Below are 27,846 nucleotides of genomic sequence, written 5' to 3'. Positions count from 1 at the left end.
CTGCAATATTATTAGTGGTTAGGAAACATAGCCTTTTTTACATTAACAATTGTTCTCCATTCGGTGCTTCCAAAACTACCCCTATACCGGCTCCGCTCTTATTCATGGCCCCATCAAAGTACATTTTCCATGGCTGGACCTCTACTAGCTTGAGACTCTCATCCGGGAAGGCTGTTTCGACTTCTTCCCCTTCATTAACTGGATTTTCAGAAAGAAATTCGGCCACTACACGCCCTTTAATGGTTTTTCGAGTCTCATACACAATATCAAATTCAGACAGTAGGACCAACCATTTGGCTAATTTTCCAACTAGCATCGGTACTTCAAATAGGTACTTTAAAGGATCCATCCGGGATACTACAATAACTCGATGAGTCTGAAAGTAGTGCCTTAACTTCTTAGTTGCCCATACTACAGCCAGACAGGTTCTTTCTATTAGTGAATAATTCTCCTCATAAGCAAGGAGTTTCTTCGATGTAATAGATGGCTCTCTCCAGATTCTCTACTTCTTGTGCCAACATTGCCCCCAGGGCCATGTTTTCCACTGATAGGTAGAGGATTAGAGGGATGCTAGGTATGGGTGGTGACAAAATTGGTGGATTGCTCAGGTACTGCTTTATCTTTTCAAATGCCTCTTGACATTGCTCATTCCACACCACTGGCTGATTCTTTCTTAGTAGCTTAAAAATTGGTTCACAGGTAGTTGTGAGCCTAGCTATGAACCTACTGATGTACTGTAATTTGCCTAAGAAACCTCTAATCTCTTTTTCTGTTCTCGGGGCTGGCATCTCCTGGATTGCCTTCACCTTATCTGGGTCAACCTCAATCCCTTTCCTACTGATCATATGTCCTAACAGTTTGCCTGAAGTGACCCCAAACACACACTTGCTAGGGTTCAGTCTCAATTTATACTTGATGACTCTCTGAAAGAACTTCTCTAATGCCTCAAAATGTCTCTCCCTAGTTGGGGATTTTACTACCATGTCATCCACATATACTTCAACTTCTTTGTGCATCATGTCATGAAACAACATAGTAGCCATTCTCTGATAAGTTGCACCAGCATTTTTTAGCCCAAAAGGCATGACCTTATAACAATAAGTCCCCCATTCAGTGATAAAAGCTGTCTTTGCTTTATCTATCAAATCCATGAGGATTTGATTATATCCCGAAAAACCATCCATGAAAGAGTACATGGCCATGCAAGCAGCACTGTCAATAAGCACATCGATGTGAGGCAATGGGAAATCATCCTTAGGAGTAGCCTTATTCAGGTCCCTATAATCTACACACATCCGAACTCGCCCAACCTTCTTGGGGACTGGCACAATGTTGGCTAACCACTCGGGATACTCAATTACTTCAATAAAATCAGCCTCAATAAGCTTTTTCACCTCTTTAGCTATCTTTTCTTCCCATTCTGGCCTAAGCCGACGTTTCTTTTGTTTTACTGGCCTCATGTTAGGGTCTGTGGGGATCTTGTGTTGTACTATATCTCGATCAATTCCCGGTATATCTTTATAAGACCAGGCAAATGCTTCTTGGTACTTTATTAATAAGGCTACAAATTTATCTCTTTCTTTTTGGGTTAAATCTTCAGCTAACTTAATGTCTTTAGGATCATCTGGTGTACCCAAATTAATAGAGATTGATTTTAATGCATTAACAGAAATAGATTCTAAATGATTATGAATGCTATGCGTGTAGCCATTAGGAAGAACATCAAACAAATAAGCAAAAGGACTAGTCATATTATTTATTTTTGCCTCAAAATCATCATCAAGTACATCAGAAATAACAATATCAGTATCACTATTATGAGCATTACAAAAGACAGACTCAAACTTAGGGGTGTAGGTCCAAGTGCTTGGCTTCCAAGCAGACCTTAACTTGATGACATTGACCTCTTGTTCTAATTCCTCAACATGCGGCAGCTCCTGGTCATCAGTCCATGCAATTGCGCCCTCCCTGATAAACTTGGTGGGCTTGAGTTCCTCTTCATCTTCAGTTGGCTGATAGCCCAGCCCATATCTAGTGATTTGCCCCTTTATTTCTGGAAAAGTCACTAAGCCATTAGCTCGTTTTCCCAGACCCATGCCAGGAAAAAACTTCATCTCTTTCATCATAGTGGCCACCCTAGGGTCCATCCAGTCTTCATAGATCCCAGCAACTTGGAAACCAGACAATAGTGGTACCGAACCATCCACTTGCAGCATAGCTACTTCCCCATCTCTTTCAGCATTGACGGTGATTATACCATCTTGATACGGGATCTTGATCTTTTGGTGGAGTGTAGAGGGGACTCCACCTAAGGGATGGAACCAGATTCTACCCAACAGTAAGGAGAATGTCATGGCGATGTCTAGCACAGTAAACTCAACTTCGATCTCTATAGGCCCCACCTTAACCATAGTCTTGAATACCCCTATCACGTTTCTCTTTGAATCATCATAGGCCCTGATTACCAGATCAGAACCAGTTAGTTCAGACATAGAAATTCCTAATTTTGGCAGAATCTTCAGAGGGCATATGTTGATGGCTGACCCATCATCTATCATCACACAAGGCACTTTCCACCCTCTAACCTCGGCGGTCACAAACAGAGCCCTACTATGGTTTCTCCCCTCAGCTGGGAGATCATGATCAGAGAAAGTAATATGACCCCCATCTTTTATAAGCACAACTTTGGCAATCTCTTCTGGAGTTATCTCCGTGGAGACCTTGAGTACACTCAGGGCCTTGGTCGATCTTGGTTTTGTGATTTTCTGATGCCAATAGCAATTCCCAGACCGTTACACTAGCCTGAGTCCTCTTCAATTGCCTAAGGAACTGATCATCCTCTTCATCTGTGTCCTCTTCAGCCAACACCTTGGCTTTCCCTCTCACGTTGTCCTTCTCCATGGGTGGATCAGGATAATATCCACCACTCTTGGTCATGTGGCTCACCCTACTCTTTTCCTCTCCGTCAGAGTCAACCCAAACATCTAACAAACCTTCCTCATCACTGGAACTATCCCAAATATCAATTGTCATTACAGATCGAGGTTCATCAAGCTTTTGGATAGGTTGGATAAGGTTGAGAATTTGGTCAGGGTCAATTGAGGTGGTGGAAATCATGTAAAGTCCTGGTGGAGGTGGAACATTATGGTTGGGCATTGGGTTGGTGCGTGTGTTGGGTCGATTTTCTGGGTCAGCTATTTTCTTAGCATCGATCAAGTCCTGAACTTCGTGTTTTAGCCGAAAACATCTATCAGTGTCATGGCCATGAGTTTGATGGAATTGGCAATATAGGTTAGCATTGTAATTGGGTGGCAGTGGGTTTGGTGGTGGTCTAGGTGCCAAGGGTTGGAGGAGACCCCGAGCTTTGAGTCGCTCGAAGACTTTAGATAGAGGTTGGTTGAATTGAGAGAACTTTCTAGGGGTGCGGGACACGGTTTGAACCTCAATGACTTTGTTTTCCCCAGTAATGTTGCCAGCTGACTGGTATCCTCCCCTCTTGGGCTGATAACTCTTCTTTTCATTATTCAATACATCCTCCACTAATACCCCAGCATCATATAGCTGTTCAAAGGTAGCCAAGGGATAATAACAAAGTTTCTCATAATAACTAGGCTGCAGACTTTTCACTACCAATCGCACTTGATCCTTTTCAGCAGGCCTATTGGTCATCTTCATGGCTCCTCCATCTCAATAGATACTCTGAAAAGGTTTCATTTGGTTTTTGCCTAGTGGTCTCTAAGTCTCTCAGGGTAACATCTAAAGCTGTATTATAGGAGTATTGTTGCACAAATCTCCTAACTAGCTCCTCCCAATCTTTTCTCACAGTGGCTTCTAGCCCATGATACCATGAAGATGCAACCCCTTCTAGTGACATAGAAAAGAACTGAGTGACTTGGTTCTTAGTCAAACCAGTCGTTTTCATGACTATAAGATAAGACCTGAGATGGGTTTTTGGGTCACCAGTACCATCGAATTTAGCCAAATCAGGCATCTTGAATTTTTCAGGTAGATTTCCATCCAACTGGATGTCAAAGTCATCTGCATCTAACAGCCCCATTCCAGTAAATTCAGCTTGCTTTTTCACACTGGCCTGAAGTTTTTCCATCATCTCAGTAACAACTCTAATCTCCTCACTTGTCCCCTTTTCTTTCTTTTTGGCCTTGTCTTGCAGATAATCTTCTTCATCCCAAACATCATCAAAGGCCTTCTTTTTACTAGTCTCTTCTTCAGGCCTTTTCACCTGAACATCACTAGGCCCACCCATCTCTAACTTCTTCTCAAAGTTGGCCATGATTTTTCCTTCAAGCTTAGCCATCTTGGCATTCAAAGCTTCTTCAAGCATCTGTTTAAACATGACCTTAGTGTCTTCCATTTTAGCTTGTGCAGGTGTAACTCTTACCAATCTCTTTCCCTCCCTAACCCAAGTGACCTGATTAGAAGTCTTCCTGATGTGTTCTAAAGCTATGTTTACTACAAGAGACAAAAAATACAAGGTTTTAACATCTTATGCTATGTACAAATGCAATGCATGAATGCATGAATATGCACTTTCATTTTTACCTTTGCCTTTACAAAGCCAAAACCGAACCGTACTAATACGACCAAAACTGAACCAAAACCGAACTGTATAAACCGAACTAAAATTGAACCAAAGAATAAATGATAAACCGAAAAGAATGTCTCCAGAACTGAATCTTCGCCCCCTTATACCTTCAACTCTCACGTGCATGGTAAGAAAAAATTCTATCATAGGCTCTGGTACACTGGACACACCAACAGGGGGTGGTCCAAGACGATCCTTCCCTCACAAACAAAGGATTTATATCCTTAAAGTTTAACCATAAGTAAGCATCCTCTTGCTTAACATGGGTTTTGAAATGGACTTGGGCCTATACACGCATTGGGTTTATGCATAGGCCTAGGTTCATCTCAACTACCACTAGAACTTATGGTTTGAACAGTAAGGATACGAATCCAGCACAACAAAAATCTACGGGGTACCTAGGGTTGAAATCTATGGCTCATGGGCTTCATTGGGTAGGAAAAGGGTCACCCATGCGAGAGCTTGTCCATTAAGCACAACGGCCGGAGCTATGGCTCTTTTATATACTCGAAGGTACAGGCATGGGGTGCTAGCATTCACCAATTCGTCATAGCTCGAGTAGAGCTATGGTTTCCTTGGCTAGTACTAACGGGGCTAAAAAGGGTAAGAGTGATCCGTGTGATAGTGTAGTGCAATGCAAAAAGTTTAACAGAGGAATAATATTAGACTAATAGAATCATGTTGGAGTAACTATCCTTTTAATCCCGATTAGTCGCCAAACCGTAGGGGTGGGGCGTGAGGCGAAATATCATCCATTAGAATTATATAAAATGCACTGTAATGCCGGAAAGATGGTGGAGTCACAATGGTCTCACTTAAGTACCACCTCCTTAGACAAGATTTCCTAGACATGCACTTCATACAATCCTAATAGAATCAAACCACTTTGGTAAGTACCGTCTTCCCATAACACTACCACGGTACTAAGGATTTATGCCACAAAGGCATAGATAGACAGAGTCGCCACCGGGTAATAACGGACATATTCGATGTTTCTTCCGAGGGTCATGGATGGCAACTTACTCCTTGCGAGTTTCCACTGGCCGTCATTACCATAGCCCAATGTCTAGGTTCGGGATAGTGGGTACGTAAGGGAAGGTGTTAGGCACCCCTTACGCTGGTCTAACCTCGTTAATTCGAGTGCCAGTCCTCTACTAATGTTTCTAGAAGTCTTGTTTATTATTCCTTTATTAAACTTTATCCTAAAAAATGCAATTCTAATCCTACACACGCAAGTAATTCACAAAAAGGGTTGTTGTTTACACACAATTTTCATGCACAAGTAATTCCTATCTATGGGGTTGCTAATTATTTAAATGATATTTACCAGATGACTAAAATTAATTTATTATTGGGAATTTAATTTACAAACAAATTCAATTTCAAATAACCCTATGTTTCTATTTAACCTAAATAATTAATTTTCACCAAGTTACCCTAAGGATAATTGAACTAAGTTAATTATGTACATGTGTAATTTATTCTAATATCACATAAGTCCCAAACAATCACAACCTAATAAAGATTTCTAACATGCAAATTCATTTTACAATTACTAAGTATTAAATTAAATTTATTTTACATGCCAATATTAGTTTAATTTACAAACAAGATTAATTTTAATTTACAAAGTATTTATTTAAATTAATTACATGCAAAAGTCAGTTAAATTAAAAACAAAGTTAATTTTAATTTACCAAATGAAAGTTCTATTATTACTACAATTTCATGCCAATGGTTATTCGAGAAGTTTAGAGCTACTTACTTGTTGATAAATGCAGTTGCCATTGGGGCAAGCTACCCTTAAAAAAGGGTCTTCTCTTCTAGTATGGCAATGATATCCCTGGCTTACTCCCGTTTAGCTCCATATAAGCTCCACGCAAATGCCCTCTTTGGTACTTACCTTAGGGCTACTTACCAATTTTATTTGTAATAAAAAATAAAGAAACTAAAGAAAATAAAAGAAATAAAGAGACAGAAACTAAACATGTGCAGAGTTGTGTATCCCCTCAAATTAAACATGATTACATGATCCATATGAACATATAAAATAAATTGAAGACAAAGAGCATAGAATTAAAATATTGTGTGGCATAGATCTTGAAAAGAAAACAATAAAAAACTGACCTTATAGAAATCTTGTATGCAAATCTTCTTGAAGAAAAGAAAAAAAAAATAAGAAAGAACTCAAAGAGTCTTGAATATCTCTAAATTTCCTATAGCTCTGAATTTTCTCTTCCTCTTTCCTCCCATCATCCCCTTCTTCTCTTCTCTAGTAGGGTATTTGTAGGGTTTTGGGAGAGAGATGTGATAGGGTTTGGAGTCTTAGGATGATAAAGTTTAGATGACTTGAACAACTACAATTGTAGAATTCGAATAAGACTGGGATATGGGTGAGGTGTTTCAACCAATAGGAAGACAAGAAAAAATGGAAGGCACCAATAGGGAATGAGGAAGAGGTGTGGTAGGATTTGGAGTCTTAGGGTGATAAAGTTTAGATGACTTAAACAACTGCGATTGCAGAATTCGAATAAGACTAGGATATGGGTGAGGTGTTTCAACTAATACGAAGACAGGAAAAAATGGAAGGCACCAATAGGGAGTGAGGAAGAGAGTGGGGCCAAGGAGGAGAGAGATATTTTGTTATTTTAATTTTTAGAAAATAATTAAATGGGTCCCATTTAAAATTCCCAACTAGGCTTTCTTAGGCCCATGGAGCCCAATTAAACTTAATTAGATCCATTTAAAAAACTACCCATATTAAATTTAAACAAAATAAAATTTTATTTAAATTTAATTAAATTAATTTTCCCAAAACTTTATTATTATTTTTATTTTTTCAAGATCATGCCACGAAATTAATAATTCAGCTCAATGCATCCAATTACATCTTACAGTCATATAATTTTTCATCATCGGGTTTCCCACGGCCTCAATGCACATACTCATCACAAAATAATGGTCTACACTATTCACTACACTATTCAAGTCAAATTGTTGACTTTCTAAGGCTTAATAGGTATGAGAACTCAAACTTCACCCACATACCACATTTTGGTCACTAAATTTGTTGGTTTTGGTCATTTTCTCAAAACTTAGGTCTTTTATGCAAAATTGCCAATTTTCAGTTTTGGAGTCCTAAGTTGCACTATTTCATTGGTCATTTTACGGTTGGAATTTGGCAAAAATTTCTTCATAGAAAATGTTCCCTATTGTCTTAAGTTTATTCTCCTTTTTGAATCACTCCAATTGGAGTTTTGTAGTTCAAGTTATAGCCAAAATACGATTCTCGCTCATCTTTCTGCAGAATTTAGTTCTGTAGATTTATTGCTCTAATTTCGTTCAGCAATTTGATCAAGTTAAGTCCATAATTTGCTCTAATTTTCTTCATATGAAATGTTCTACTATGTATTAGGTTTCCATCGGTTCAAGAATCACCTAAATCAGAGTTTTTTAGAGAGAGTTATAGCCATTGAAACTTTACTGTTCATATGGTAAATCTGCAGTTCTGCAGATTCAGTGACTCAACTTTGCTTAATAATTTGATTGGGTTAATGGCATAATTTGGGTTTATTTTTTCCATGAAAGTTTTAGGTCTATATCTCATCTAACCACTGGTAAAATTTCATGTCATTTTGACCTTCCTAGCTCGAGTTATGACCAAATGAACAAACAGGCAGCCTACAATTTTCCAACTTTGGTCAATTTGTTTACTAGGTTTTGGTCACTTTTTGGGCATGCTTCCTAAATAAAAATTGTGTTATTTAGTGCCTATTTTCATTCCCAATTGGTCCCATACCAATTGGACTTGTAAAATTTTATTTTTGGTCCCTCAAAGTTGACTTTTGGTCATGTTGCATACCCAATCCGAATTTGGCTTTGATTCAAACACTTCTAACATACTTAATTAGGTCACAAATGACCATTTCTCACTTCACATTAGGTCAAAGACACCATTTACAAGTTTCTCACATTTTTTGTTTCTAAACCCTAATGTCCAAAACCCTAATTTCCATGTTTAGCTCATTTCATGCAATTAAACTATATAAACCTCAACTACACCTTCAATCAAGCTTGCCTACCCTTTTAATTGTATCAAAGTCCATCAATTTCAAGTTACCTCTAAGCTGGCTGAATTTCATTATATTCCTAAATATGTTGTTTTTATTTTATTTTCATCAATACTAGTTCACTTCAAGTGCAAATTCATGAATATAAGGAGAATTGAGAGGATTCTTGACTAACCTTTCTCTTTGAAATTCAACCACCCAAAACCTTCACTTTTCTTTCAAAATTTCTTGATCAATCTTCTTTTCTAGTTTCCCAAACAAGGTTTAATCAACAAAATTAGGAAATTTATGGGAGATTTTTAGGGCTTATGGAGCTTGAAATCAAGCTTCAATGGTGGATTTTGAGAGAGAGATGAGAGGTGACGGGAATGGGAGAAGAAACCAATTTTTTTGTTCTTTTCTTTTTGTTATTTTATGTCTTAGGAAGACCATAATTCTAATTAAATAATTTTTTAATTAAAATACTTATGACATCATGCATGTGTCACCACATGATGTCATTACCTTTTTAACTTTTTCATTTTTCTTTTTTTTTCTTTTTATTTTTCTATTAGTTCTTTAATTTAATTCCCGACTCCAAAATTTTCTTTTCTCCAATTTTATTTGACAGTTAGGTCAGGAGTCAGCTCTCGGGGTCAATTGACCAAATTGCCCCTCGCCGGTTCATCCCCGTTTGCAAATAATTCAGTATTTTTTCTGACTCCCTGACCTAATTATTTGACTGGCTTAACAGTTCTTTTTCGTGATTTTCTTTTTTCCACTGTGTTCGTAATGTTCCTAAGGACCGCAGCGTCACATTTTACGGTTCGAAATTTGAGTTTAAATCGACTTCACAGTCGTTCCTGAGACGGTCACCCATCGCTGTGACTCTTGGCTCGTTTAACCTCTTATGTTCTGTTTTTCTTATTTATACTTAACTATTTGGTAATTACTAATTATTTGTATTTATGGCTTCTTTAGTTGTCTTAGATGTAGTTCTAATCCCCTTAATTGTCCGGACCGACACCGGTCACCGGGACAGTGAAATATACCAGGCTATACAAATAGGGGTATTACATTTTTTAAGATTTAATTGACTTAAAAAAAAATTACTAGTGGGACCAAAAGTAGGTCCACAAATGTGACTATGTCACAATTGCTCTATGTTGGGGAGTAGTTTTCCTTTTATAAACAAACTTACTACCCTCTAATCTATTCACAAACGATGTGGGAATTTAATATTTTTTGTGATTTACCAACGAATTACCGACTAAATATATTTCGTTGGTAATTACTAATGAAAAAATTTTCGTAGGTTTTTTTTTTAATTTTATTTTCTATTTTTTCTTTAATATTACCTATCAAAAGCGTTTCGTTAGTAATTACCGACGAAAACAATTTGTAGGTAAAATTTTTTAACCTTTTTACAATTTTTAGTTTCTATTTTCTCCTTTATATTACCTATGAAAAGCGTTTTGTTGGTAATTACCAATGAAAAAAATTCGTAGCTAAATTTTTTGAGCTTTTTAGAATTTTTTTTCTATTTTCTCCTTAATATTACCTAAGAAAAGCGTTTCGTTGATTATTACCAACGAAAAAACTTCGTAGCTAAATTTTTTGAGCTTTTTAGAAGTTTTTTCTTTATTTTCTCCTTAATATTACCTACAAAAAACTTTTTGTTGATAATTACCGACAAAATGTTTTTGAAAGAATTTTTTTAAATAAGATAAAAATATTATAAAATTAAAAGAAAATAAAATAATAATAAAATTAATTTTGTTTAAGAAGAATTATAAACATTCATAAACCTTTATAAGAGGCAAATTTTGTAACCTTCTTATATATTTCTGTTTATGGTGATATAAGTATTTTCCTATAACTCATGAAATAAGAATTCTTAAATAACAAGATCTAGTTGATATGAATTAGGAGTTAATGAAACTTTTAATAAGAATATTTCATAGAGTTATGAAATCAATATTATCAACTAATCAAAATTTTAGTATTTAATTGGCCAAATACATCATTTTATATATATATGTAATTGGTAATTTTTTAACTTATTAAATATGAATAATTTTTTAAAAAATAACAATTTTATTTTATAAATAATTAAAATTCTTATTTAAGAAAAAAATTATTAATAATAGTTTATATTAATTTAAATTAATTTATGCAGATAACTAGTCAAAATTTTAGTATTAGATCATGGTATTCACCAAATAATAATATATTATTGTTCTATACTCTTTCATATGTGTGACACAACTCAATCATTGTTTTTTAAGTTTCGAATCCTTTTTCAACTTAATAAATAATAATTTTATTTTTATAAATAACTAAAATTCTTATTTAAGCAAAAAATTATTAATAATATTTAAATTAATTTATTATAAAATTATTTTAGATAAATTATATATTAAAAAAAAGATAATAAATTATAAATAAAAAGTAAATTCATGAAAGAAGCTAATATATTCATAAATCTAAGGCATATAGGCACCTTGATAAATCTAAGACACATAGGCACCTCACACAAGTTAATATGTAGTATCTTCATGATCTATATAAAAATTATCGGTCTATCTATCTATAATATCTTGTTGAAATCAATATATAGTCTTTTAATAAATATAAAAATATAAAGCAAAGGAACAATTGAAATGATTGAATTGTCCCAATCATTTTTAATTTTTCTTAGAGCATCCTCTAATTTGATTGGTTAAAAGAAAATAAAATAAGAACCCATTAATTTTGAGTAATTAAGATTCTACCCAATCTAGGATTACAACTATACGATCAACAACCTTTGCGCTCGTTAATCATTTAAATGAAAATATATGTTAGAACAATTTAAAATAATAATAATAATAATAATAATAATAATAATAATAATAATAATAATAATAATAATAATAATAATAATAATAATAATAGTAATAGAAAAAAATTTTGATAGTTGAGCACGTTTGATTTTGTTATGCGAAGAAAAAAAAAATTCTATTGCAAGAATAAAATTCTTTTAATAAAATGAAAACTTCTTATATAATTTAGAACTATTAAGTTAAAAAGAAGTCTATTAATATTAAGGCTTTATTTATACCAATTAAAGATGATTAAATTTAATCATAAGTGATTTAATTCTAATTTAAATTTATATGTATTTTTATAATGGAATTTTAAAAATGAATATATTTTTTTATTTTTCTAAAATATTAGTGTTATTGTATAATTACAATATAATTATAATATTTTTTATTTTAAATGCAAAACGGAAGGTATTTTTAAATAGGAATTCTTTTATAATAATAGTAGCAAATGGGAAAAAAAAGTAGCTAGAGCACTTCCAACATACTCAGTTGTTGTAATTATTTTTGAAAAAAATAATAAATATGTGTAGCTAGAATTAGAGTACAAAGGTATCTAACAAGTAAAAAAGGGTTATTGATGCTCTTCAAAGTAGGGGGAGGTGGCTCCTGCTTTAGATTAGATATTATAGATATAGATAGATATGCATAGTAACTAATGAGCCACTGATAATGACAATACGTAAAATCTTTGTAACAAAAATATTATGCGACTCCATAAGTATCAAATCATATTCGAATTTGTTCTTTTTAATATATAATTAAAATCTAAAATATAATTCAATCTACCATATAACTTTAAAAATTCAATTCTTCTCAATTTTAATTTTTTTCTTCAATCTGAAATCTTCATATTCATTGTCTCTGCAACACCCCTATTGATATAGCCTGGTATATTTCACTATTCCGGTGACCAGAGTCGGTCCGGATAATTAAAGGAATTAGAGCCACACTTAAGTCAATTAGAGAAGCTATAAACACAAATAATTAGTAATGTCCAATTAGTTAAGTATAAACAAGAAAAATAGAACATAAGAAGTTAAACGAGCCGAGAGTCACAGCGATGGGTGACCTTCTCGGGAACGACTGCGAAGTCGTTTTAAACTCAAATTTCGAACCGTAAAATGTGACGCCGCGATCCTTAGGACCCTTATAAACACAGTGGAAAAAAGAAAATCACGAAAAATAACTGTTAAGCCAGTTAAATAATTAGAACAGGGAGCTGGAAGAAATATGAAATTAATTGCAAACCGAGATGAACTGGCGAGGGGCAATTTGGGCAATTGACCCCGAGAGCTGACTCCTGACCTAACTGTCAAATAAAATTGGAGAAAAGAAAATTTCAGAATCGAGAATTAAATTAAAGAACTAATAGAAAAAAAAAAGAAGAGAAAATGAAAAAGTTAAAAAAGTGTAGGAAGATGACATCATGCATGATGCCATAAGTCATATAATTAATAAATTAATTAAATGGAGTTTTGGGTCTTCCATAGGGATAAAAACCAAAACAAAAGAAAAAAAAAAAAAAAAAGACTTCATCCTCTAAAAAAAAAAAAAACGTGAACCATTCTCTCTTCCTCTCCCTCACTAAAAAACTCCTATGGAAGCTTAATACAAGCTTGATTCCACCCACTTAACCTTATTTTGTCCTCAAATTAATCCATAAAAACTTGTTAACTTCACTTGGGAAAGCATTTGAAGAAGAAAAGAAAAGGAAAAAGGGAGTGAAATTGAAGAATTAAAGCTAAAAATTCTGCTCACTTAAAGTTGTTACTCTTCCTTCATTCTCTTTTTGAATTTATGTTTAAGTAACTAAGTCACATTTGTAAGCAACAAATTACCTTCTAATGTAGTAAACCTTTGATGAACTTTGAGAAATTTTCTTTTTGATTGCTTTGAATCTTAAATTTTATGTTATGTTTATTTGAGAAATCAAAAAAATTTCTTTTTATAAGCACATTCATTGAATTCCAATTAAACTAGTATTACAATAAATAATTAAATTTAAATAGAAATAAGAAGTATAAACTTTTTTTTAAATAGAAGTTCAAATTCAATTAAGATTATAAAGCATCATCACTGCATATATTATAATAATAATAATAATAATAATAATAATAATAATAATAATAATAATAATATTATTATTATTATTATTATTATTATTATTATTATATAAAAGTTTAAGGGTATTTTAATCTGCTAAAAGATTTACCCCCTCATTCGTTCATTTATCTCTCTATATATATATTAAAGTAATTATTCACTAAAAATTATTTACAAAATTTAAACATTTATTTTTAAAAATATTTATACAATTAAAATATAAAAATTTTAATAATAATACTTTAAAAGTCGCCATATCACATGTGTCTTTTTTTACTTTATTTTTTCTCTTATTAAATAAAAAAGAAAATAATTTATTAATTAACTTATTTCAAAATTTAAATTTAAATGTTATTTGCTTTTATATTTTTTATAAAATATAAAATTATATCAGTTATAAAATTTATATATTCACACATTAAAAAAAATTATAATTAATTAAAAATTTTACAATATAATTATAAAAATGTAAAATATAAAGAAAATCATATTGAGTTATGTTATTGAAATAAAATAACAAATAATATGCGTACGCACGAACACTATGCATTTGTTATACTCACTAAATTCTCAATTGCATCATTTTTTTTAATGAAAAATATGTACTAACATAGTTGGTAAATTAAAAAAAATCCTAAAAATCTAAGTAAAGTTTATTTCAATTTTAATAAAAAAAATACATTTAATATGAGCATGAAAACAAATTTAATAATTTTAGATTAATTTTTCATATCAAAATTTGCATATAACCAATTAAAATATATACAATGAATCTAAATATAAATATTTAATCTGATCTGTTAAGTTTATTTTCATATAAAGTTTAACTTGTAATAGCTCCAACCTGTCGAGATTTGTATATTTATTATTTTAATTACTTACATACCTTAATTAATCTCACATAAATTTTAATATAAATATTTAATTTAAAAATTAAAATAATGTAATAGAAAATCTTTTAAAAAGATTAGAACAAGAGTTTTTGAAGGTCCAGTGGCCCAATGGGCTTCATGATAAAATAGGATCCAGAAATGGTCAGATTGCTATGGCTGCTTCATAAACAAGCTGTTTATATGAAAAACAGGAACTGGGTTATGGCTTAATCGTCCATTGATAATCACAGGGATAAGAAACCATCGAAAGGAGAAGAAGAAGAAGAGGAAGAGAGAGATGGGGAAGCAACCAGTGAGAATGAAGGCGGTGGTATACGCTCTTTCACCATTCCAGCAGAAGACAATGACAGGTCTTTGGAAGGATCTGCCCACCAAGATTCACCACAAGTTCTCCGAGAACTGGATCAGCGCCACCCTCCTTCTCAGCCCTCTTGTCGGCACCTACACGTACTTCTTTTTCCTTCTATTTGTTACATCTGTGTAGCTATTTTTTATTCTAATTGTAATACCATGGTTCTTATATGAAAACCCTAATGTTTATCAGATCAGATTTCTATTCGTAAAAAACTTTATATTTTGGGTTTTGTGGAAAATTGAGGAAAACCCAATAAAATTGATGTATCAAACTTGTGTGTCATTTTACTTTGATGTTGGTGATTATAACTTTTGGGATAATTAGGTTTGATTATCAAAATCTAATTATGGGTTTTTGATTGCTTGAACTAGTGTTTATGGCTATAGCTATAGTCAGTTTTTTCTGCTCTGCCCAGGGTGTATAATTCAACCAATTACCCGTATTATCTTCCATTTATTTCCCCACACAAATCGCAAAACTCAACACAATCCATAATATTTGGGATTATGGTTTGCTGGAATATTTGGTAATTCTTTGTGACCCAAGGTTTATCTGTACTCGCTCATATTGTGACTCTTGAAACGCTAATTATCATATCATCTATGAGGAACTTGCAATATTTGATCATCAGTATAATCCTGTGCTTTGTGATAAATTATATTTAAGAGCATGGGAAATTTGAAGCAGTTTTATGCAGTATTTTTGCAGATACTTGTATATTGGTTGAGAGTTGCGTTGTTCTACTTCTACCTCTGTTATTTTTGCTTTAGATGCCTTTTTTATCAATTATATCTTAATGATTTTTGCGGGATTTTTTTCCTTAGATATGGGAAGTGTAATCCAGGTTTTATGCTCCGATTTTAGATGCATCATATTTGTTTGCTTTCTTCCTTACTATGTAATCTGTGTCTTGTTCAAGTACAATGAGGAAAAAAAAATGGACTTCTGGCATTCTTATGGTGTTATATATATATATATATATATATATATATATATATATATATATATATATATATATGTAGGGATTAAAATAAAAATATAAAATATCAAGAGATCAAAATTAAATAATATAAAAATATGAATAAAATTTACATAAAAGTGCAGGGATCAAAACAAAAATAAATACACTGGAGGGCTGTGTAATAACTTTTTCTTAAAATACACTAAAATTTTTTGGTAAAATTTTAGTGTAAAAAATTTGAGGGGGCAAAAAAAAATTTTTTTTAAATTAAATTTATGGGTGAATTTTTTTTTTTTTTTTTTGTGGGGGTGGGGGGCGGGCGGTGCGGGGCTAGTAATGTACTTCAAACTCAACTCAACTCAATTAAGTTTTTATCTCAAAAATTTAGGATCGGCTATATGAATTCGCTTTCTCCACTCTGAACGATTTTGGGTTAAATCCTCAGAAATGTGTAATGCTTCTAGGTCATGTTGTACTACTCTCCTTCAAGTCAATTTAGGTCTACCCCTTTTTTTCTTTCTATCCTCTAACCTAATGTGCTCTACTTGTCTAACTGGAGCCTCCGTATGTCTACGCTTCACATGATCAAACTACCTCAATCTCACTTCTCTCGACTTATCTTCAATTGGCACCACTCCTACCTTTTCTCTAATACTCTCATTACGGACTTTATCTAGTCTAGTATGGTCACTCATCCACTTTAACATTCTCATCTCTGCAACTCTTATCTTAGATGCATACGACTTTTTCAGTGCCCAACACTCACTACCATATAACATAGCCGGTCGTATGGCTGTACGGTAAAATTTTCCTTTCAATTTATTGGGAATCTTACGATCACATAAAACTCATGTGGCACGTCTCCACTTTAACCATCCGACTTTAATCCTATTACTAACATCCTCCTCACATCCCCCATCTACTTGAAGGACTGAGCCTAGATATTTAAAGTGATTACTTTAGGACAGTATCACTCCATTCAAACTAACTCCTTCCCTATCACCAGTTTGACTTTCACTGAACTTGCAATGCATGTATTTTGTCTTCGTTCTACTTAACTTAAAACCCTTTGACTCTAGAGTACTTCTCCAAAGTTCTAGTTTTCTATTGACTCCTTCTCGTGTCTCATCTATCAGAACAATATCATCCGCAAACATCATGCACCAAGGAATACTCTCTTGTATATGTTTCGTCAGTTTATCTAAAACTAATGTAAAAAGGTAAGGGCTTATGGCTTATCCTTGGTGTAATCCAATTGAGATCGGAAAATCTCTTGTGTCCCCTCCCACTGTGCGCATAATAGTAGTTGCTCCTTTATACATATCTTTCAATACTTGTATGTACCTAATAGATACCCTCTTTTGTTCTAACACAGTCCACAAGACCTCTCTTAAAACACTATCATAAGCCTTCTCCAAATCAATAAAAACCATGTGTAGATCTTTCTTCATATCTATATATTTTTTCATCAAGCTTCTAATGAGAAAGATCGCTTCCATAGTTGAACGATTGGGCATGAAACCAAATTGATTGAGAGAGATAGAAGTATCATGACGTAGTCGATACTCCACAACTCTCTCCCACAACTTCATAATATGGCTCATGAGTTTAATTCCCCTATAATTTGAGCAACTCTGTATGTCTCCCTTATTTTTAAAAATAGGTACTAAAATACTCTTCCTCCATTCATCAGGCAAAAGCCATGCAGATATCATAGTAATGTACTTCAAACAATAGAAAAAAAAATCCAGTGCCATAATTAATCAGGAAAATGTTTTTCACAAAAATAATTGTTGCCCTGAAACAAACAGTACCTAAATTATAAAAATTACTACCAATATATTATTGATCTTTGTGTTGGCCTATCTTTGAAATCTTTAACTTTGTGCAGTTCGATCCATGTTGCCTTTACTTTCTTTTTTTGTTATTTTTTTAAGTTCTAGCTAACTGATTCTCTTCGCTTTCATTTCTTGTAATCCATGCAGTTATGTGCAACACTATAAGGAAAAGGAGAAGTTGGAGCACAGGTACTGATGCCATGCATATGGTCAAAAGAGAGCTTACCTTTTTGCAGAAGACTTGATATTTTTCTTGTTTTACTAGAAAATAAGCTGAATGTTTGGCTGTTAGCTGCAGTTGCAGTTATCAAAACTTAGCAAGATTTTGTTTTTGACTCATTCAATTTTTCTCGACATGTTGTCAGAATTGGTAAATGTTGAACAAATTTTGTTGTTAAACTCTTGCCCATGATTTAATGCCTGTCATTCCATTATGGCTCAATTATAGAATTAGGAAGAATTCGTTAATCTGATTTTCAATGGATTTGTGCAGCTTTATTTATAATCCCACGTTTCTTATCTTACATTGGTTAAGAGGGAGACATCTTTCATATACTTATTAGTCCAAGTGACCTCAAAAGCCAGTATTGGTTTGATCAAGTGATTTTATGACCTGTATTAGGCCTTTTTTTTTTTTTCTATTTTTTGAGGCCCAGCAGTACCATGACATAATGTGTGATTGTTGTTTCATTTTGGCTGTCAAACTGCCAAAATCATTTTTTTTATTAGGGATAATTTGACTTGGTAGGATGTTAGGGTTTAAGGTTGTTGCTCTATCATGTGCGCATTAAATTGGTATGGATACTAGACGTTGTGCAAACAACAAGGCAACCAAGCCATGTAAATCTTTGTTTTAAAAATGTTGATGATGGTACAAATCATTTGCATTGCTATGATATCTGCATGCTTGTTATACCATGTTTTTATTGGTTCAGTGATTCTTTTTGATTGATTCATAGTATAAAAATGTGTGGTTTCTCTCTCTCACTCTCTACATTTTCTTTACTTAAATTGATGCTTCTTTTATTAATCCAATACTAATTTGCAATGTAAACTGATGTGCCTATCATTAGCCATAGGGTTGAACTTCCTATTAGAGTAGAAATGGTCAAGGCCCAGTTTGGAATTGAAATTGGATCGGTTCAAATCAGAATTGAAACCAGGCAATAATCGGTCAAAACTGTATTGATCAAAATCGAGTCTTACTTTTGGGCGAAATTGGATTTAATAAATAAATAAAAGGAGTTTAGTTCATTCTCAACATCGCAACTCGCAAGTTCTACCTATTCAAAGAATGTTACAATTCTAATTAACTGTCGAATCAAAATTATAGTAATTCTTCATTCATCCTTAGCTATTACAATTGTCCATAGATTCATACCTAAATTCCACTGAGGAGGAACAAGGTAGCAAGCAATGCAAAATCAACAGCTCGAGGCAATAACTCTATTATTTATTGTCACTTAGAGTCTGTTTAAATGAAGTGAGGGATGTATAAGTAATGAAAGAGTAAGTAAGGGTAAAGAACAGAAAAGGTAAGAAGGATTATAATTAAAAAAAATCTCATATTTATGAAAGGGGGAATTAATAAAAAGATAAAGAGAGATAATGTATATTCCTTATATTTGAAAAGAGATAAAGGAGGGATAAATTTAAGGTGTATAAATAGAAATATTCATAATTTTCATCTGTCCCTCCTTACCTCTCTTTACATCCCAAATTGGGATGTAAGAAAAATTAAAAATTGAAGGGTAAGAGAGGGTAAAGCTAGGGGTGAGCATTCAGTTCAAACCGAACTAAACTAAACCAAATCAAATCATAAAAATTAAATTACATATTTTAGAAATCGAACCGAACTAAAATAGATGAAAAATCAAATTGAATCGTACCACTCTATTTCGGTTTGGTTTGATTCAAATCGATCAGTTTTGATTTTTAATTATTTTTTAATTTAGACTTAATTTTCAAGTTATTTGATCTAATTTTGATCTTGATTTGAACCTAATTACTATTAATCAATGAAGTTAAACAATTTATATATATATATATATATATATATATATATATATATATATATATATAATTTATAAATTTCACATAAAAATAAATTAATTAAAAAATAATAAAACTATTTGGTTCGGTTTGATTTAATTGGATTTTTTATCTTCAAAACCGAACCAAACTGAAATAAGTAAAATTTTTATAATATAAAAACGAACCGAACAGAATTATCTTAAAAACCGAATAGAATTACCGAATTAAGGCGGTTCAGTTCGATTTAATTAGATTTTTTATCTTCAAAACCGAACCGAACTGAAATAACTAAAATTTTTATAATATAAAATCGAATCGAACCGAATTGAATTACCAAATTAAGACGGTTCGGTTCGGTTTATTCAGTTTGAATCGAATAATGTTCACTCTTAGGTACAGCTTACTCTTACTTATCCTTACTCTCCATTAATGTAACAACCCAAATTTTTTTTTAAATTATAAATAAAATAAAAAGGAAATATTATATTATTAATATCATAGGATTTATTTGAACTGATTTTAAAAATAAAGGAAGATAATAATAATAATAAATAAAGTAAAAATAATTGAATTAATTAAAGTTAATTTAGTAAATGAGAATAAAATAATTAAATTTTTCTAGACTATATTTGTTTTTATCATTACTATAATTTTATTAAACTTTAACATAATAAAATAATTTTGGACCTAATTGTAAAATCCTAAAAAGTTGGGGGACTAATAGTGTAATTAGAAGTAAAAAAAAAAAAAAAAACGCACACACAAAAAATTAAAAAACGCAGCAGCCCCTCTTCCCTCTCTCGCGTCACCCTCCCCCTCACCTTCTCCCTCTCGTTTTCTAGCCGGCCGCCAAAGACTGGCCGGTGGCTCTCCCCATCTCGGGATGGCGCCAGTGACTGGCAGAAAGCGCAGGGGAAGAGAGAGAGAGAGAGAGAAGAGAGGGAAGGAAAAAAGAAGAGAGAGAAGTTGGGCCGATTCTGGCCACCAACGCCGGCGATCCAAGGTACCACCAACTCCCCACGAACTCAGCTCCATTTTTCGACCAACCATGCCTAAAATGGTAGAGTTTCCGGCGATTTCTGAAGAGAGAGAAAGAGGAGAGAGAAAGCGACGGCAGTGGCTTTCTGGCCACTTTTCCGGCGATCCGACCGTCGAATCGAAAATCCGAGGCCACCGATGGACTCAAGATGATGAGATCTTCAAGATAGGACTAGTCCCGCTTCGATCGGACACCATTTGAAAAAGGCGATAATCGAACAGTCCATATCGCTTAGTGAGATTTTCAAACTTTTTTTATTCTCAAAATTAAAAAATAATTTTATGATAATTATTAACAAAATTTGGACTTTATTTAGGTGTGATCGAATCGAGGATGGCTCACTGGCGCTGGGACTGCATTTTCAGTCAGATTCGACTGCCCGGCAGCCTGTCTCAGAACGTAGTCGATATTATAGTCGATCCTGGCATTTTCAGGCATTCTGGACGCGTTCCAGGTGTCAGAATTAGCATAGGTAAACTCGAACTCCAAGTTGCTCATTTTCGGCGAATATCGATTTAGAATAAAATTCATAAAATATTCGTGGATGATCGAAAAATTATAATTCCTTTTGCAATAGCCTTATAATATTATTAAGGACCGCAGGGCAAAATTTTAGAATTTTTAGAGCTCGTTTGGATAGCTTTTGCAAAAGGGCTAGTTATAGGGGGTAAATTATAATTTTTTGAATTGTGGTTGTTGACTGGTTGGGTGGGCCCAGGAGGGGCCTTGTAATGTAATTGAGTTGTGATTATGTGATTGGCAGATATAGAAGTATATTTTGAAATCTTTTTCAGATTGAGTAGGTCCCAGGTATAGGGGAAACTCTGCTGGATTTTCCGGCATGAATTAGGCTGTTATCTTTTTAGAGTTTTATTTTGACTTAGTACTAATAAATTTATAATTTAATTATTAGGTAATCAATGTCAGCTATTTTTCTGCATCCAGCAGCCACAATAGTCCTCGATGTACTATGAGTAAAATATTAATTTTAATTGTAATTTCGATATTATTATATGTTCCAGTATGCCCATGCATCACTTATATGTATGTATCTATATAGTTAAACACTAGGCACGTTTTACATTGCATTTATAAATGTTGAAGTGCCATGGATATTATTTGTGGTAATTTGGAGCAGTGTGCGTGAGTTGGCGTGCGTATGGTATGGTGTTGGCTATGGACAGGATGAGTAGACACGACTTGAGATCTTCGCTGGGACTCGGTTTTTCGGGGTAGACACGGCTTGAGTTCTTCGTTGGGACTCCGATTTGATTTATTAAGTAAAAGTCCGGTTTGAGTTCTTCGCTGGCACAGGTTGGATTAAGAGGGCTGTATAGGGGATCAGCTCCCATATATGTATTGTTTGATGGTGTTAGGTGTGTGAGTGCTCCAAATTACCTTTTTGATGTGAATTGTATGAAATTTATGACGATGTTGCATTTCACTCCACATGGTGCATTAGGTCTAGATAGCTATAGAGATTATGGTTAAAATTGGTATTTTACTCCCTGAGTCGAACGCTCACTCCTGTTCGCCTTATTTTTCCATGCTACAGGAGGAGACCATTTTTCCGAATAACCTGTTCCTTTCCTTGCAGATTATGGAGAAAATTACTTAATTGTATTATTATTATCTAAATTTATAATTTAGAACTCCGCATGTACTAGTAGTAGCATTAATCCTGTGACACCCCTTACCCGTCTACAGTGTAGCCGAGCAAGATATGTCATACAGAGTACCGGAACACCCTATTTTAATTCAATCATTTTTATTCTTCCTAATTTATTTTTTTTTTCATAGTTATTGAGTACAATTTGTGAAATATAATTCATTTCAGTCATTTATTGAAATCATAAATTTATTGAGGTTCTGCAAATTTTATAGAAAATCCGGCAGAGTACCGGCTAAAAATGGAGAAAACAGTTTTTCGGAACCTGTGAAAAACACTTCCAATATTTTCAATCAATCCCAAACTCCATTTCATCAATAAAATCTCAATATTTTTTTCAACAACATTTCCATTCCTCAATCATTCATCTCATATGATAATCATGTAAAAGTCATAAATAAATATTCACTTTTTCATTCATAAACACAATTTCTACTATTTACATTAATACCAAAATACATTACATAAGTTTCAATTACATATGAGAAAATAAAAGTTAATTACAAAATACCCAAAATGAAACCTAGTGTCCTACCAATGCACTGACGTTGGTGAGGTGACACGGACACTGTGTAGAGCTACAGAAGGTCTCACCCAGTCTGTGGTCTACTGGGCTCTCGGTCGGTCTCTCCAGAACCTAAGCGTGGCAAAAGCAACGTGCTAAGCAATAATGCTTAGTGGTGCCAATAATAAAATAAAAAGAAATAACATAAAATAAATATGCAGCGAATGTATTGATGTCTCATTGCAAATAAATTTTCGATGAGTATTTGTAGTTTTACTTATTTTGTACTTGTTATATTCATTATTTCATTAAATTTATCCACTTTCATTTTTGGTTGCCCAAGTAACCTATCTTTGGATGACTGGATCGATAAACGTAAACCGCACTGGGTATCAAGTACCTCGGGCCGTCACACCATCGGTTACATATGTGTCTCTCGATGTGCAACAGAACAGCTAATAAGCTGTAATAATATTAGGCACAAGGCCAAGTATCAACATAATATCAGAATGGCTAAAAGCCATGAAATCACAGAATGGCATAATGCCATATGCAGTACTGCTAACTGAACCCTATTGGCATGCCAACCTATCCAAACCAATCTTGTTAGGTGTACTAGGGCATGTTACACTTTTTAACTTTATAATTCTTGAAATTTAAGTTTAGGTGTTACTATTCCTTTCATTAGTTAACTAAAATGTTGACTTTTGTATAGAAAATAGGTACATTGGTTCTAATACTCTCAACATACCACATTTTGCATTCTAAAGTTGTTGGTATTGGTTGCCAATACCATTTCTAAGCTTAGTGTTAATTATTCATAATTTTCAGATTTCAAGCCTTATGTTTATTATTCCATTGGTCATTTGTACAGTATGAATTTAGCAAAATTGTCTTCATGAAAGTTATTTCTTATTTTTTCTAGTTACATTTCCTTTTTTGAATCACTCCATTTGGAGTTTTGTAGCTCAAGTTATGGCCTAAAAACCATAACTGACCGGATTAGACAGAATCCAAAATTCTGGGCAAAACTGGTTCTACCAGATTTGGTAACCTAAGTTTGGTTGGCAATTTGACTAGGTTATGGTCAGAATTTGGATTTGTGTTCTTCATGAAAGTTGTAGGTCTATGTCTCAGCTTTCTGATGGTAAAATTTCAGGTCAATTGAACTTTTCTACACTGAGTTATGACCAAATGAATAAATACTGTTCATTTGGTTATTTTGCCCAGGCAGAATGCAGGTCACCCGGATTAGGGTAATTTTTAGGTCAACTTGGTTTGGTTTTCTGGTCAGGGTTTCTTCACCAAAGTTGTGCCATTATGTCTAGTTTCATGCCCAATTGGCCTTGTACCAATTGAACCTATACAACCCAAGTTATAGCTGCCCAAATAGGCTGGACTCACATCCAGACCTACAGGTCACACAAGGCAGCTTAGCCAAACTCAAATCCCAAGCTACAACTCACTTTAATTCTTCATCATACACTGCCAAATGGTCACTAATTGACTATTTAAACTTTTATTCACCAACACATGAACAAGATCCAAGTTTTTGTGTCCAAACCCTAGCTCAAATTCAAGGTTCACACAACACATGTCAATTAGGCATACTAATCGATTTCAAATTTATGTCTACACATCAACACCATTTCTAAGCCATTTTAAATCCATCAAAACCATCAACATTATCCCTTCCTTAGGGCTGCCAAATTCCATGGTGTACATACACATAAGTTTTATTTCATTTGACTTACAATTTCATACTCATTTTAAGTCCCTAACATGGAATAAAGAGAGAAATATGCATAAATAAGCACTAACCTCTTGTAGCTCAAATCCAAGCCAACCAAGACTTTAATTTTTCTTTACTTTCTTACTCTTTCTTGGCTGCCAAACACTTCTCCTTGGTATGGATATAATTTTTAGTGAATGGAGGATAAGGTTTTGAGATGAGGAAGCTTAGGAAAATCAACCTTTAAAAGAGAAAATGGAGAGAAAGCTTCTTGGCTATGGTGGACGGGAAATGAGGAAGAAAAGTTCAGTTTTTTCATTTCAATTTTCTACCCATTTGACTCATTTTAAGTGGTTTATGGACATGTGTCACAATGTAATTGGGTGAGAGTGCTTAATGACATAAACATGAGGTCAAAATTGCAATTTTAATTTATTTTCTTTTCTTTTCTTTGCTACTCATTTTCAATTCAATTTTTAGCAATATTTATTCACATTTTATGTCATAATAATTATTTACTTAACTAGACAAGTCGGCCAAAAATCACCTCTGAAGGCGAAATGACCAAAATGCCCTCCGTTTGGTTTAACAGACTAAAATTGTCTGTACCGATTGAAAAATTTTTCTAAACATTTTCTTGGCATTCTAATGCTATAGAATCCTCAATGACTCTTCTCTGGAGTCCCAAAAATTATTTTATGAATTTTCCCTCGGGTCTAGGGCTCCTAGTTGCGAGAACCGCAACTTCCCGCTAGGTTACCCATCGTTAGGGCACTGGCTCATTTAACTTGGTTGTATTTTATTTCTAAAATTTTTCCTAAATTTTTCTTATTAATATTTGAGTTAATTATGGTTCCTCACTTTAGTTTAAATATTTTTCCAGATATTCTAGCTGTCCGGACCGACACCGATCACCGGAACAGTAGAATGCATGGAATTGCGACAGGGAAGGCGTTACAAATCCTGTCAGGGACTGCATGAATTTAAGTTTTTGTATTAACAAATGAAAAAAATTTTATGAGTCTTGAATAGTTTGTAAATGATATAACAGAGTTGAGCTGCGCTCCCCTAATTTTAGTTTCGGAAAATTGCTGGGCTAAAATTGGCCCGAAATAAAATTATAACAGTTTAATTTAAATTATTTTATATGCATATTGGGCCTAAATTGTAGGTCTGGTCATGAGTTTAAGAATAGCAAGGCTTACTACAGGTCTCGGGGGCTTTATGCCAGCCCAGGTCTTAGTGCTGATCCGGCCCATAGGTTGGGTCGTGACAATTAATTCACATCTTTCCAAACAGAGGTAAAATAGTTATTTATCATTCCTTATCTTTATTTATCTTTCCCTCACTCTTATCCAAACAGACCCTTTAGGCTCTTGCGAAAAATATTTTCTAAAATTTAAATCATATTTAAGATAAATAACTTTTAATTTTTGAAAGAAAAAATTATTTTTCAAATAATTTTATCAAAATATGAAAATACTTATGTGTCCATGATATAAATATATATTAGTAATTTAATATATAATTAAACAATAAAAAATATTTTATAGAAAATATTTCTTAAAAAATAATTTTTTATGAAAAATATTTTTTATGTATAAATTATATTTTTGAAATAAATAAAGTTTAAAGAAAAATAATTAAATAGGACACCAAAAATTATATATATATATATATGCTAGAGTAGACTATGACGGATGCTATGCTAGAGTAGAATTTGAATCAACAGAAGGTTTTATATATATATATATATATATATATATATATATATATTTATATGATCTAAATTTAGGACTATGACGGATGCTATGCTAGAGTAGACTTTGAATCAACAGAAGGTTTAGCATAGCATCCGTCATAGTCCTAAATTTAGATCATATAAATAAATAAATAAATATATATATATATATATATATTTATTTATTTATATGATCTAAATTTAGGACTATGACGGATGCTATGCTAGAGTAGAATTTGAATCAACAGAAGGTTTTCAAAGCTTATAGTAAGCTTGAATTGACAATCATATTCATCAATCTATTTGGAAATTGACAATCAATTCAAATTTTAATTTAAATTTTAATTAATAAAATTAATTTCTAAAATATAATATTTTAATTAATGACTCAACTCATAAAATAATCTAACTCTAATTTAAAAAATTTTCTATATTAAAATAATCTTAATAACTCAAAACCTATGTGAGTAACAAGCCCAACTCTATTGTAATCTAATTTCAGTGCTTGGGATGGGGATGGATTGGGTGTCAATGAACTATATTTGCTAATAGTTTTAATAAGATGTCGAGTTTTATCTCTAAACGCTATATGTCTACATATTTATCTTAAAAAAAAATATTTTTAAATTCAAATTCAATTAATATTCATACTATTTAAATTTGTTTCATACCTAATTAAAATTTATTATCAATTATCTTAAAATCGTCCCAAGTTTAATTATTATTATTTGAATAATACTTGAATCTATTTAATTTTATATATTTAATTAATAATTTACATAAAAAATATTTTAATAATATTTATATTTTAAAAAATAAATAATTTTATAAAATATTTAAATTCTATTTATTTAAAATATAATATATATTATAAAAAAATATATATTTTATATTTAATTAATTATTTATATAAAATAGATTCCGACAATAAGTATCTGATATGCAAAATCTGAACTCATAATAGTTATTATTTTTCAATTCTAAACTCGTCTCAAATTCTATTATATAATATTTAAAATTGTTATATTAAGTTTCGATTGGACTGGATACCTGTAAATATTTAATTCGTTGCCATCTATATTCACAAATGGAAGCTTGATCTTGAAAATAAAAATAAAATTTAAAAAATTATTTAGTAATTTATTTTAATCTTTTTGATTATTTTATGTTAAAAAATACATTAATTAGTCATATATTTTTTTATTGATTATTTAATTTTTTTTATCTAATTTAAATATTTTTTTAATTAATATATTTAAAGGAGGGAGAAATTATTTTTATAAATATAAAGCGTAGAAAATAAAGGAATTATATAATTATGTTTTTTAAATTATAGTTTTAAATAAAATTTAAATTAATATTTAAAATTATTAGAGACTAAAAATAAACGAAATAGAAGTATAGAAATTAATTTTTTAAAAATAGATTTTACAATTTTTTTTTAGTAAGGAGTG

The 27,846-nt window shown here is 32.3% G+C and overlaps 1 protein-coding gene across 1 annotated transcript; it reads left to right on the top strand.

Annotated features, from left to right (window-relative positions):
• Positions 1 to 14,700: 14,700 nt before the first annotated feature.
• On the top strand, positions 14,701 to 18,140 carry LOC110632427 (cytochrome b-c1 complex subunit 8). The gene is made up of 2 exons (XM_021780653.2): positions 14,701 to 14,965; positions 17,820 to 18,140. Exons 1-2 carry the CDS (start codon positions 14,796 to 14,798, stop codon positions 17,866 to 17,868), a joined length of 219 nt encoding a protein of 72 aa, XP_021636345.2. The 5' UTR covers positions 14,701 to 14,795; the 3' UTR covers positions 17,869 to 18,140.
• The last annotated feature ends 9,706 nt before the right edge of the window (positions 18,141 to 27,846 follow it).

The sequence above is a fragment of the Hevea brasiliensis genome, chromosome 16, assembly GCF_030052815.1.
Source record: "Hevea brasiliensis isolate MT/VB/25A 57/8 chromosome 16, ASM3005281v1, whole genome shotgun sequence".
In the NCBI taxonomy this organism is placed as follows: Eukaryota; Viridiplantae; Streptophyta; class Magnoliopsida; order Malpighiales; family Euphorbiaceae; genus Hevea; species Hevea brasiliensis.
This window is presented reverse-complemented; position numbering and strand designations above follow the sequence as displayed.

Excerpts from the sequence above, each read along its gene's own strand:
- LOC110632427 (XM_021780653.2), top strand. The coding sequence starts at position 14,796 with ATGGGGAAGCAACCAGTGAGAATGAAGGCGGTGGTATACGCTCTTTCA. Across the intron at positions 14,966-17,819 it reads CCTCTTGTCGGCACCTACAC|TTATGTGCAACACTATAAGG; the intron begins GTACTTCTTTTT and ends TAATCCATGCAG.